General features: G+C 35.4%; 1 protein-coding gene across 5 annotated transcripts in view; it reads left to right on the forward strand.

Annotated features, from left to right (window-relative positions):
• Positions 1–12,803, forward strand: part of ZC3H13 (zinc finger CCCH-type containing 13) — a 102,454-nt gene that overhangs the window by 66,229 nt on the left and 23,422 nt on the right. For all 5 annotated transcript variants that reach the window (XM_036228507.1, XM_036228509.1, XM_036228510.1 and 2 more), the window contains 5 exons: positions 599–790; positions 4,791–5,346; positions 8,599–8,702; positions 9,044–10,258; positions 10,899–11,411. In XM_036228507.1, coding sequence (XP_036084400.1) covers positions 599–790; positions 4,791–5,346; positions 8,599–8,702; positions 9,044–10,258; positions 10,899–11,411 — 2,580 coding nt within the window. The remainder of the gene's footprint in view (positions 1–598; positions 791–4,790; positions 5,347–8,598; positions 8,703–9,043; positions 10,259–10,898; positions 11,412–12,803) is intronic.

Genomic DNA, 12,803 nt, shown 5'->3' on the forward strand with positions numbered 1-12,803 from the left:
TCCAAGTTATTACACGTCTCAGTAGTTCGTCCCTTGTTTTAGTATCTCATGGTTTGGATGTACCACAGTTTGTTTAACCGTTCATCCATTAAAAGACATTTTTAAGTCCTTTTCAGTTTTTGACTGTTACAAATAAAGCTACTATGAACATTAGTTTACCACATTTTCTAATTAAAAATTTCAGGCACCACTTAATAAAGTACCTTGATTCTGTATTGGAATGTTTTCACTATAAACTGTAATTAAAGCAATAATATATATCCACATTTTTCATTTTCATGATATTTCTGTGAATTAGATTTGAATCAATAGTTTTGGTTTTGGTTAATTGAAATGAACATTCTTTATTATTTTATTATATGACTTTTTAATAGGTAAGGGTAACTGGGACTTAACTTACCCAAGTCAGTCATTATACAGCTCAGGTGTTTTGGTCTAACACTTAAGTATTCTTTTCAACAATGATTAATGTACTTTGGAATTTTAAAAAAAAAAAACAACTTATTTTTATGTTTTTGGAGAAGAAAGATTGCGACTGATGAAACTTGTTGAATAAAGTGTATATGTTTAAACATTTGTGTGAATATCCTTTCTTTAGGAAGCCGAGGCACAAGAGGTTCTCAAATTGATAGTCACAATAGTAGTAGCAACTATCATGACAACTGGGAAACAAGAAGTAGCTATCCTGAAAGAGATAGATACCCTGAAAGAGACAACAGAGATCAAACAAGGGATTCTTCCTTTGAGAGACGACATGGAGAGAGAGACCGTCGTGACAACAGAGAGAGAGGTTTGTCGAATGGACTATTATTAAATAGTGACCAACATTGATTGGGACTGCTAAGGTAATAGGTACTTGCATACTGAAGGAACTGAGGTGCCCTATTGTATGTCTCTCAATCAGATAGCTCACAACCCTTTAAAAAATGTAGATGCTTGGGTGCCATTCCAGGCATTTCTGATTTGGGAGATACTTAAACTTTCTCATTTGAGGATCCTGACCATTCAGTAGTTGCAATAAACAGAGTTTTGAATAAGGACTGCCAAAGAGGAACAAGAAAAAAACAATAATGATAATGCTGGGGGTTGTTTGGAGAAAGAATCATAGTCCATAGTCCTTCCTGGGAATATGTAATGCTTGCTTTAGCTAATTTTATATTATCTTATATATCTTAAGCTAAACATTTTCTGTTACTCTGTTAGATGAGCTCTTAAATCAATTTTGAAGCAAGGTTGCTAGAAGGCATTTAAGAAGGGTGATAATTACTTTTTTAACAGGCTTGTATTTCCTGTACATATTAGGGCCTTAAACATTTAAGATTTTATGAAGGTCTTACTAATCTTAGCTGATTACTAAAGTCGGGTTCGCTATAATGCTGAGATTTATATAGTATGAAACTTGATGGAGTAGGGAATTAAATATTCATGCTTCACGGTGAACTGAATCAAAAAAGTAATAGTGTGTCTTGATATGGGTAATACTGAGAGCAGAATGAAGTTTCTAAGACACAATGTACTTTGGGGAGTATATAAAAGATGAAATCAGAGTTGATTAGGTTGAGTTTGAGGGTAAGCGTAATGCATTTGCGTTAAAAGACTTTTATTTCTTTAGTTACGCATGAGGCTGGAGTTTATATGTTCTGTGTTCATATCTTAAATTATTTCTTCCTTAACACCAATTCACCTCTCAACTCTCTTTAACACTATGTCCTGGTAATGCTTTTTTAATATCTCTCTTTTTTTTTTTTTCTAGTTTCCTATCCTAGCTCAGGTTTTTCTCATGTCATACCTGAATTTAGTAGTAGCATTTGGTTTCAATCTTATATTTAGTTCAGCCACACATGCATTGAGTTACCAAAAACTTTGATAGTTGCTTTATACATATTCTCTGACTTAATATCTTTTGCAATATTAAGTCAGAAAATATATATTTTAAAAATACTTTACAATCTTTTTGTCTTTACATTGTCCCTGTCAGTGTAGATATAAAAAAAATCCATGTTTCATGTTTAGGAGATTTGGGCTAAGAGAAGGGTAGTGATTTTTCCAGTATTACAGGGAAGTAAGTTCCAAAGCCTCCCCCCCACCCAAGAAATAATTATTGAGTACTGTCAAGGGAACAAACAAGGGATCCAGATGGAAATAAAGGGTAAAAGGAGGACCCTCTTTATCTGGATAAAATTTGAGGAAATGACATTTATGCAGAGGCATAAATACAAGAGAAGAATTTGCATTGCAAAGATTGAAGTTAAAAATGTTTCTGTAGAGGGAAGAATATGTGTCCATTACCTGAGATGGAAAATATAGCTTAGTATGTCCTAGAATTTGAAAGAAGACCAGTGTGACTAGAGTGTGATTACCAATAGGGAGATTAATCAAGGCTGAGGGTAGACATATGCCCAGGCACCTTGTTCTGTGCTCAAGAATTTAAATATTCCCTTTAGTTCTTCACGGACTAATTAGGGTACAAATAGATAATCAAAATATGTTAAATACTATTACTATATAAAGTTCTGTGTGAAGACAAAGAGGCAGACAGAATTCTGGGGAAATTCAAAAAAGGTTCCTGAAGAGGGGACATCTGATTAGGGCCTGAAGGATAAGAGTTTGCCAGAAGAACAATGAAAGAAATACGTTGCAGTGAGCAGGTGCAGCATGTGCAGACACACAGGACTAAAATAAATATGTTTGGAACTAGTAAAGAATTATGAGATTAGGGTAGAAGGTATGCTATAATTGGTAGAAAAGGAAATAAGCTAGGAAAAACGATTGATGAGATTTGATAGACCAAGTTGTCAGGCCTATAAGTCAGGCTGAAATTTTTGGATTTAATTGCCTTTTAACTATAAGATAACTGCTTTTTTGCAGTTGGAAAAACAGTTTACATCAAAAAAAATGAAAGTTTGGGAAAAGACAAGGATAGCAACTAGTTAGACTGTTGATGACATAGACATCTAAGAAGAGATGATCAAACTGAGTTAATATTAACTGTAGGGATGGAGAGAGGAAGTGGAAGAAAAATATTTTGAGAGTGAAAGTGATGGTACTTGAATATGATGGGACTTGGATAACTCAGATTTCCAGCTTTTGTGAATGGGTGGGTATGTCATTCATTAAGAAAATATATGAAGAAAAGCACGTCTTCGAAGAACACATTTTGAGGGAAAAGATAGAGAAGATAGTTTAGACATATTAAAGAAGTGTTCTCATATTCTTTCCATTTTTTTGAAGTAAGGAACATTGTCATTTTGGTCAGGAAAATAGAGTTTTTATATGTCAAAAAAGAATATCTTGCTTTAAATAGTCTGTTTCTTGACATTGCTATAATCAGAAATTTCAAATAGGAATTACTATGAGTTGCAGTATTTTGTTTCAGCTTGTTTCGTAGACATTGTTAAGTTAGTATGACCCCCAAACCAGAAATTCAAACAGTCTTATAGCAGTCTGGTAATTGAAAGTGCAGTACAATAGAACCATTTTAAATTTAAGGTGCTTTCAGCAAAAGTAAAGTATTTAAGAGAACTGACTTCCAGTCCTATTTACCATCTCCATGATTTTGGCAAATTTCTGGACCATAATTTCTCTTGTTTTTAAAAAGAAAAGGGGGAAAGGGGCTGAACAAGGTTTTGTTTTGTTTTAGCTTTAAAATTCTATAAACTTTTATATCAATCTGTAACCTCTGAAGAGGAAATATGAATAATTCAAATGACTGTGTTGAACCCTTCCCTAGAAATATCCTAAAATTATTCTGCCTAATAAGTTGATGTTATATATACCACTTGCAAACCTGTTGGCCACATTGTAGTATGACCTTTATAATTAATTGATAAACATTACTATATAATATGAAAGTAGAAGCATCACCTTAGCCTAGATTCGACCACAGTGAACAACTTTCAAAAGTGGCTCTCTCCATGGAAGAGTTTATGCCATTTTCTTGTGCATTTTTTGATCCCAGACTAATGTCCGGCTCAACTGGGCATTTGGGCTTCATATATTTATTTTCTCTGTGTTTATATGACCCATGTATTGAATATATACATATATACACATACACACTCACACGTATATATGGTGAGATTATCAGTTAATACTTTAAGAAAATAGTTCTTCACTTGACTAATCAGTTATATGATTAAATAAAACTTTTAATTTGTTGGTAGTTAATTATAAATTTTTATCACATGAAACTTTTTACATTTGATTATTTCAGATTACTAAGCATCAGTACCCTTAATTTTCTAGTTTATGATAAATTGATATTGCAGCAACAAATATTTGTTTTGTTCTACTATATTTTCCTCACATAATAGCTGCACTTTGATATTTATATATATTTTGCCTGAAATTAGAGGTATAACTTACGAGGGAAATTTTTTTTTTCCTTCAGCTCCTATGTTCTACACCTCCTGCTGCCCCTATCTTTTGCCACCAGTGTTCTCAGGTCCTGTTGGGGGGACAGAGAAGATCAGAGGTGAAGGGTAGAAATGGCAGAAAGTGGGGTTGGAGCACTGGGCTGGAGGTAGGGTAGGGAGCATGCAGAGAAAGATCAAAGGTGGATCAGTGGGAGGTGGTGGGGGTTGATGGGAAGCAGAAAACATGTTAGAGGACAAATAAAAATACATTTAAGAAAAAAATATTTTTAAACATCTAGGGGTGATTATTTAGATGATTTAATTAAAGATGCCACCATGACCGTGTACACAGATTAAATTTAAGATTTGCCATGCTGTCCTATCAATAGGTTATCTGTCGAATTAATCACTGACAAAACTTGATTTTCATTGTAGATCAAAGACCAAGCTCACCAATTCGACATCAGGGAAGGAATGACGAGCTTGAGCGGGATGAAAGAAGAGAAGAACGAAGAGTAGACAGAGTGGATGATAGAAGAGATGAAAGGGCTAGAGAAAGAGATCGGGAACGAGAACGAGACAGAGAACGGGAACGTGAGCGGGAACGTGAGCGGGATCGGGAAAGAGAAAAAGAAAGAGAATTGGAAAGAGAGCGTGCTAGGGAACGGGAGAGGGAAAGAGAAAAAGAGAGGGACCGGGAAAGAGAGCGAGATCGTGACCATGATCGAGAGAGAGAAAGAGAGAGGGAGCGAGATAGGGAAAAAGAACGGGAGCGGGAACGAGAGAGAGAAGAAAGGGAGAGGGAGAGAGAGCGAGAAAGAGAGAGGGAGAGAGAGCGAGAGCGGGAACGAGAAAGAGCAAGAGAAAGGGACAAAGAAAGAGAGCGTCAAAGGGATTGGGAAGACAAAGGACGAGAAGATCGCAGAGAAAAGCGAGACGATATCCGAGAAGACAGGGGTCTGAGAGATGGACATGATGAGAGAAAATCAAAGTAAGAATGACTGAAAATTTTTTAAAATTACATTTCAGTAAAGAATTCAAAAAGTTACTTTCAGTGCTTTTCAGTGTGCCCCTAATGTCCTGTTAATTCTTTTTTCCTTGTATATTTTTCTGTATTTTTATTTTATTATATATGTTTGTTGTTAGAATTTTTTGAATAGTCTGGGGAAAAAATAATAGTTTTCCCATTCTACTATTTCTATATCCAGGGAATATAATTAATCAGTCTTATTTCATTACATTATTGATGGCACATTGGTTTATTCAACTACTGTAGACTTGTTTTTAACAGGAAACAAACATAAAAGTGATAGAATCATTGAACTTGTATCCCCTTACATCCACTTTATAACTGATAATGGAGTGCACTAGTCACCAAGAGATGTTGCTTGTGCTATTTTGTGTACTTAAAAATCTGGAAATCACTATCCTCAGGCTCCTGAAGCATTTACGGTGTCTTAGAACTGAGGGAATTATTGTAACTAGTGCATGACTAAAAGAAGATGAGAGAGAGGAAAGTATCCTCTCTTGGGCTATTGAGTTATAGTAGATTACTGGGGACAAAATGTTATGTCAAATAATATACCTGAGGGCATTTTCTTGTTTTTCTTTGCCCTTCCCCTCCCTCTTTTTTAAACCAAAAAGAATTTATTTTCTCATCTATCTCAAAAGTCCAGGGTTACCTTTCATTTGTTCCGATGTGTCTGGGTCCACATTCTTAAACAGAACATCAGAAATGGTATCTCTTCATCTCTCCCGTTTACTCTTGTGTTAGTTCCAGTCTCAGAAAGGTTTTTCTCCAAATGATAGCTAAGGAAGCCCCAGGGTTATACCTGTCAGACGAGCAACCTTCAGTGTTGGACCTCTCATTAGGTGAGGACAAGGGAGCCAAGCCAATCACTGTGGCCATGAGGATTCTGGACTCTGGTCGTTTTTGACATTTTACAGGCACAAAACCAAACTTATTGGAGTTAACTTCTTTTTTAAAAATAGTAACTGGGATAAATGTACAGTTAAGTTTGCTAAAACAAACTGTGGAAATGTTTTATGTGTCTTCAATTTCTTTACTCCTACCTCCTCATTTACCTCATGATAAATACAGACTCCCTGCTTTAGGCTTTTTTCAGCGTTACTATTAATGGATTATGGTTATGGACAGACAACAGCATAGAAGTGGAGGCTTCTTTCATTAGGTCCTGGCTTCCCTTCAATCTGCAGCCAAGATTTTCTGTAGTTCACCCTCATTAAAAAAAAAAAAAAATCTTACATTAACAAATTCGAGTACTACCTTTAACACATGTAGGCAGACAATACATATTCTTTCTCTTAACTCCTCTGATCTCTAGCCCTCTCTTCTAAGATTAAAATTCTGAAATTTGTTTTTTGTCCTGTACTGTGCTTTAACATTTTTCCATGTGTCTGATCTGTTTATAATAGCAAAAGTTGCTTCTGATTGTGTGTGTGTGTGTGTGTGTGTGTGTGTGTGTGCACGCGCACAGACAATCCAGGTATTGATAAGGACCCCAGAAGCTTAGGAGTCAAACAGCTCTATGACAGTAACTGCTTATATGAGATTAATATCTTGATGTCTTCATTGATTGTATTTTCATCTTAGTAGTTGGAAGTTATCTAGCACTTTTTTTTAACCAGTGTTATATAGAAGGTTTACAGAATTGCCATAGTATTTATTTTACTCTAATTCTAATTTTCCTTCTGTAGATTTTGCCTTGAAATTAAAGGGTTTTTTATCGCATGTTTAAATTTTTCACTTTATTCTGGTGTTTGTTATCAGTTATCTTTTGCTGTATAGCAAATCACCCCAAAAGTTGGTAGTTTAAAACAACAATTTTTTTGTTCATGAGTCCATGGATTAGCAATTTTCGCTGGGCTCTGCAAAATCAGTTCTTCTGTTGGTCTCACTTGGGAACAGTCATGTTTCTGCAGTCAGTCTGGCAGTTCATCTGGGTCCGAATGACCCAAAATGGCCTCACTTACCCTATGTCTCTGAAATACTACTGGCTGTTGGTTAGGGCATCTCATTTCTCCTTCGCGTAACCTCCCATCCTTCAGTAGTCTAAACTCTGTTTTTACATATGATGGTAGAAACATGCAAGGCCTCCTGAGTTCTAATATAGTGTCACTTTCACCACATTCTGTTGCTATAGTAAGTCACTGGGCCAGCCCAGATTCAAAGAGTGGGAAAGTATACTGCCTAAAGATGGGAGGTCCTTCAGAAAATAAATTGCACAAGCTTGGATTTTTTAATTGTCATACTGTATCTGAGGCTTTCTTCTTTTCTACTTGGCTGCTCATTTATGTAAATGAGCAATCAAGGATATAATATGTGCTGTAGTATGTTTCTTGACTTTTGACCATAATATTTACTAACAATGTTAATAAAAACTTAAGTGGTCAAAATTTAATGAAAATGTAGGAAAACACTAGAATAGCTTAAGTACTCAGAGTTCTAAATCACTACTCATTTAAAGTTCAACTAAAGAACAAAAAGTATAATGAACTTATGAATTATTTTATTAATATGTCACCAAGCAAGTAGTTGAGTTCTAAAAAGAAAGAAGGAACTAATCTTTATAGTATATACACAACATGCCTAGCACTGGGCTTATGACATAACTAATTTATTCCTCATTGCAATATCGTAAATATGGACCCGTTTTATTTTTCCCCCATTTTAAGATGAGAAATCTAAAGTTCAGTAACTTCAAGGAATTTATGTAAGTTTGCATAATAAGTAACATAGCTATAAGTTGGACTCATCTTTTTGATCTTAAAGCTAATATTTTTTTCATTTAGCTTCCCTGCATAAGGTATTTTGTATCATAAACATGTAAAATTAATGAATACATTTCAGTGAGGGTTTATTAATATATCATCCATTCCTCTGATGTATGTTATCACCTTGCAGTATTTAAATGAAGTAATTTTCAATTGAGTGATTCTATGTGTATAATGAAAGGAAGATATGTTGCCATGTATTTTAAGTTCACAATTAAGTTCATGTATTTTAAGTTCACAATTAAGACATGTTAAGTTCATGTCTTAACATGAAGTGAAGAATTTTATTAAAAATGCTAAATATCCTTTGTATGATATAGCTCTGACAATATTGCTATTCTATAATTATATATTCTAGTTATAGTGAAGAAATAATAGTAAAAAACATTGTAAAGAAATCTCTTCACCTCTTGGAATTTTATAAATTATATTTGTTTGTCCTATTTAGGAAGCGCTATAGAAATGAAGGGAGTCCTAGCCCTCGTCAGTCACCTAAGCGCCGACGAGAACATTCTCCTGACAGTGACACCTACAACAGTGGAGATGATAAAAGTAAGCAGAATCTGTTTTCTGCGTCTCTGTATTTGTATTCATTTGTAACCATGAAACCATTCTTTGACATTAGTAGGAAGTGATGAATTAAGATTTAAAATTTTTATTTACTTTGCTGCCTCTGAATATCTTCTATGTGACTAAAGTATGTGTTAGACATAGTCATTTTATCATAATGACGCTGTTATTTTCTACTATTTGTAGTAAAGTCATTTTTACTGAAATTATTGCCATTTTTCAAGTTAAAATGAAAATAAGAGATTGGTTTGTTATTATTTATATATAACATGCAATGTTTATTGACTTGGTGAAAGTGTGATTACTTTTATCTTTTTGTATAGATGAACGACACAGACTTTTGAGCCAGGTTGTACGACCTCAAGAATTTCATTCCCTCAGTCCATCACAACTTCCAGAAGACAGGCACAGTAGATGGAAAGAAGAAGATCGTAAATCAGAAAGAAGAGAGAGTTCAAGGCGCTATGAAGAGCAAGAGCTCAAAGAGAAAGTTTCTTCTGTGGATAAACAGAGAGAACAGACAGAAATCACAGAAAGCTCAAGAACTCGGGCTCAGGAAATGATAGGACACCACTCATCTGAAGACCGAGATACATCTGATGGAGCTCATGATGAAAACAAGAAAAAAGTAAAAATTCAAAAGAAACCTGTTAAGAAAAAGAAAGAAGATGATGTTGGAATAGAGAGGGGTAGCACAGAGATAGCATCTGAAGATGGTCAACTGTTTTCGCCGAAAAAAGGACAGAAAAAGAAAAGTGTTGAAAAAAAACATAAAAGATCCAGAGGTGATTCTGATATTTCTGATGAAGAAGCAACCCAGCAGAGCAAGAAGAAAAGAGGCCCTCGAACTCCACCTATAACAACCAAAGAGGAATTCGTTGAAATTTCTAATGATAAAGATGTGACTCTAGAAGATCCCCAGAGAAAAGACGATACAGCATTCAGTGACTGGTCTGATGAGGATGTGCCTGACCGTGCAGAAGTGGCAGAACCAGAGCATGCTGCTACAGCTGCTATTCCTGGAAGGATTCCTCCATCTTCCCTTCCTCCTCCTCCTCTTCCTCTGGCTACTGCTGCTACTACAACTGTTCCCACTACTTTTGCCACTACTGCTACTGCTACCAGCACCTTCAACATATCTGCCACCACTATTTCCACCTGTGCCACCCCCACCAACACTACCAATACAGCTTTTACCAGTGAAGACTCATATAGAAAGTGCCATAAAACACGAGCAGAAAAAGTAGAGGTACCTCATGTTACTATGGAAGATGCACCACATCGCAAGCCAGTGGATCAAAAGAGAAGTAGCAGCCTTGGGAGCAATCGTAGTAATCGTAGTCATACATCAGGTCGTCTACGCTCCCCATCCAATGATTCTGCCCATCGAAGTGGAGATGACCAAAGTTGTCGAAAGAGAGTACTTCATAGTGCTTCAAGAGACAGAGAGAAAACAAAAAGCCTGGAGTTCACAGGAGAGAGAAAATCTAGGATTGATCAGTTAAAGCGTGGAGAACCCAGTCGAAGTACTTCTTCAGGTAATAAAATTGAATTGTAATCTAGCCAGCGTTTCTTATTTTAGTATATTTTATACAAATTATAATTTTAAAGTAAATACTAAATTGATTACCTTATACACTGCCTTAAATTTCAGGGAACTTAAAATAGAAGCTTAACCATCCCACCAAAATGTTACCTGTTATTACATTAATACCAATATTATAATAAAGGTACATTCAGTGATATCAATCTGCTTAATATCAAGATTTTAGTAGTATGTCTTTGCAGAAGGACTATATATTCAAATCCTTTACTGATGCCTAAAATTTTAACCTTTCTGCTCTTCCAGCAGCCAGTTGATTCTCTTTTGACCACAGAAAATTGAGAGGGGGATAGGAAGAGATCAGATAATGAAGTGATCAGTTCTGTTAATGCTTAACCATTTTATGTATTTATTTCTTTGAAGAGATATGCAGTTACAGTGGAAATAGACAAATATGTTTTTTACATATTTTAATTAGTACTTTGAGGGGTCAGTTTTTCCTTAAAATGAGTTCTTTGGCTAATTGGAAATAAATATAGAAAAAGATAAATTGCAAGCTTTAAAGGACCCTAAACTGCAGCATTTTATTTCTGTTTTATCACGTTAACTTTTCGGATATGATATATTTATTTTAGATCGCCAGGATTCAAGGAGCCATAGTTCAAGAAGAAGTTCTCCTGAGTCAGATCGTCAAGTTCATTCGAGATCTGGATCATTTGATAGCAGAGAAAGGCTTCAAGAGCGTGATCGATATGAGCACGACAGAGAGAGGGAGAGAGAGAGAAGAGACACAAGGCAGAGAGAGTGGGAGCGAGATGCCGAGAAAGACTGGTCACGAAGCAGAGACCGAGATAGGTTACGAGAAAGAGAGCGAGAACGAGACAAAAGGAGAGACTTGGACAGAGAAAGAGAGAGATTAATTTCTGATTCCATGGAAAGGGACAGAGACAGAGACAGAACTTTTGAGAGTTCTCAAATGGAGTCTGTAAAACGCAGTGAAGCAAAACAGGAGAGTGAACATGAAAGAGACCTAGAAGGCACTTCCCGAGACTCTGTGACTTTGGATAAAGAAAGACTGGATAAAGATCTAGCATCTGTACAGGGATTTGAAGATACAAATAAAGCTGAGGGACCTGAGAGTGTGGAAGGTGAGTATCACACCTTTTTGTGTCTTACAGTACTACATTCCTTTTCAGATTTTATAGGAAACATTTTCTTTAAAAGGTAATCTAATGATATGCATATTGACTCCATTGTTGTTTAGGGAAAGTAGATATTATAAGAAAAAGTCATATCATATTAAAATGTGTTCTCATTAGTACTACTGTCAAGATAGGCTTGTTTCAAATGTCTAAATGAAATAAAAGATTACCTAGATTGAGTATCTATAGATGTTAAAAAATAGTCATCACTTCTTTTTCTTTGATGTTTAAATATATAAAAATTGAAGTGACTTCTTGGTTCAGAGAGAGATTCAGAAAACTATTAGGGCAGTTGAGAACAAATAAATGAAATCGTAACATTACCTAAAATTGCATTTAATGACTATAGATCCTACTGACACCTCCAGCTCCTAGAATAAGGAACTCTGAGAAGTCCACATCCCTTTGGCTCATTTAGAGCCAACCTCAGCTGTGTGGAGCATCACTCTCTGTCCTTCAGCTCTTATCTACTATACAAATAACTCATGCCTCTGCATTCCCTTAATGGGGCTGCATTCGGTAGCCTGTGTTGTACCTGCTTCTCCCATTGCCCTTCTTTGTTCTTTTTCACTCAAACTGCAAGTCCAGTTTATGCATTATTACCTCTAAGAACCCTTCTCTGCTAAGGTGCTTACTCTTTAAAAATGAAATAGCACCTCATTTATACATCTTTCAGAGCATCCGTACACTATATTAAAATTATTTTTCCATGGTTTTATCTCCACTAAACTACTCCTTCGCAAAGGACCATAGCTTTTCATTTCTTTTATCATCACGACTACAGCAAAGACACAGTAAATGGCTCATAAATGAAAATATGTTTTCCCTATACGTACATGCCCTACATTTTATTCTTTGGTGACTTATAGCCTAAGATAATAGTAATGGCTCCCTTGAGCTTTCTCCTGGAACTTTTGCCTCTATGGGACTGTCTTGTTCTGATACCAGTGCTTACACCGTTGTTCTGACATCACTTCTCCACTTCAAGCCCCCATAACACTTCTAGAATACTTAGTATATAAGCAGTAATATTTTATTACTCTTTTTATTTGCCATATTGTAGCACTGAGACCAGAGTAAAAGGCACATCATTTTAAAACTATGAACATCTTTATATTCTTTGGTTATCTGATTAAATATTCCAATATGCCACCTGTTACATATTTTTTCTACTTGACAAAAATCTCAACGTTCTTTACATTACATTTTCATCTGAATTTTGAGTTTAGCATCAACCTTGGGTATAATTGAATATATAATTGAACTAATGATTATAATAGTTCTCTTGTGGTTGGAGTCTGTTCCCCTTATCTCTAAAATATTTCATTCATTGATTAT

This window comes from Rousettus aegyptiacus, unplaced genomic scaffold (genome assembly GCF_014176215.1).
Source record: "Rousettus aegyptiacus isolate mRouAeg1 unplaced genomic scaffold, mRouAeg1.p scaffold_m13_p_11, whole genome shotgun sequence".
Taxonomy (NCBI): Eukaryota; Metazoa; Chordata; class Mammalia; order Chiroptera; family Pteropodidae; genus Rousettus; species Rousettus aegyptiacus.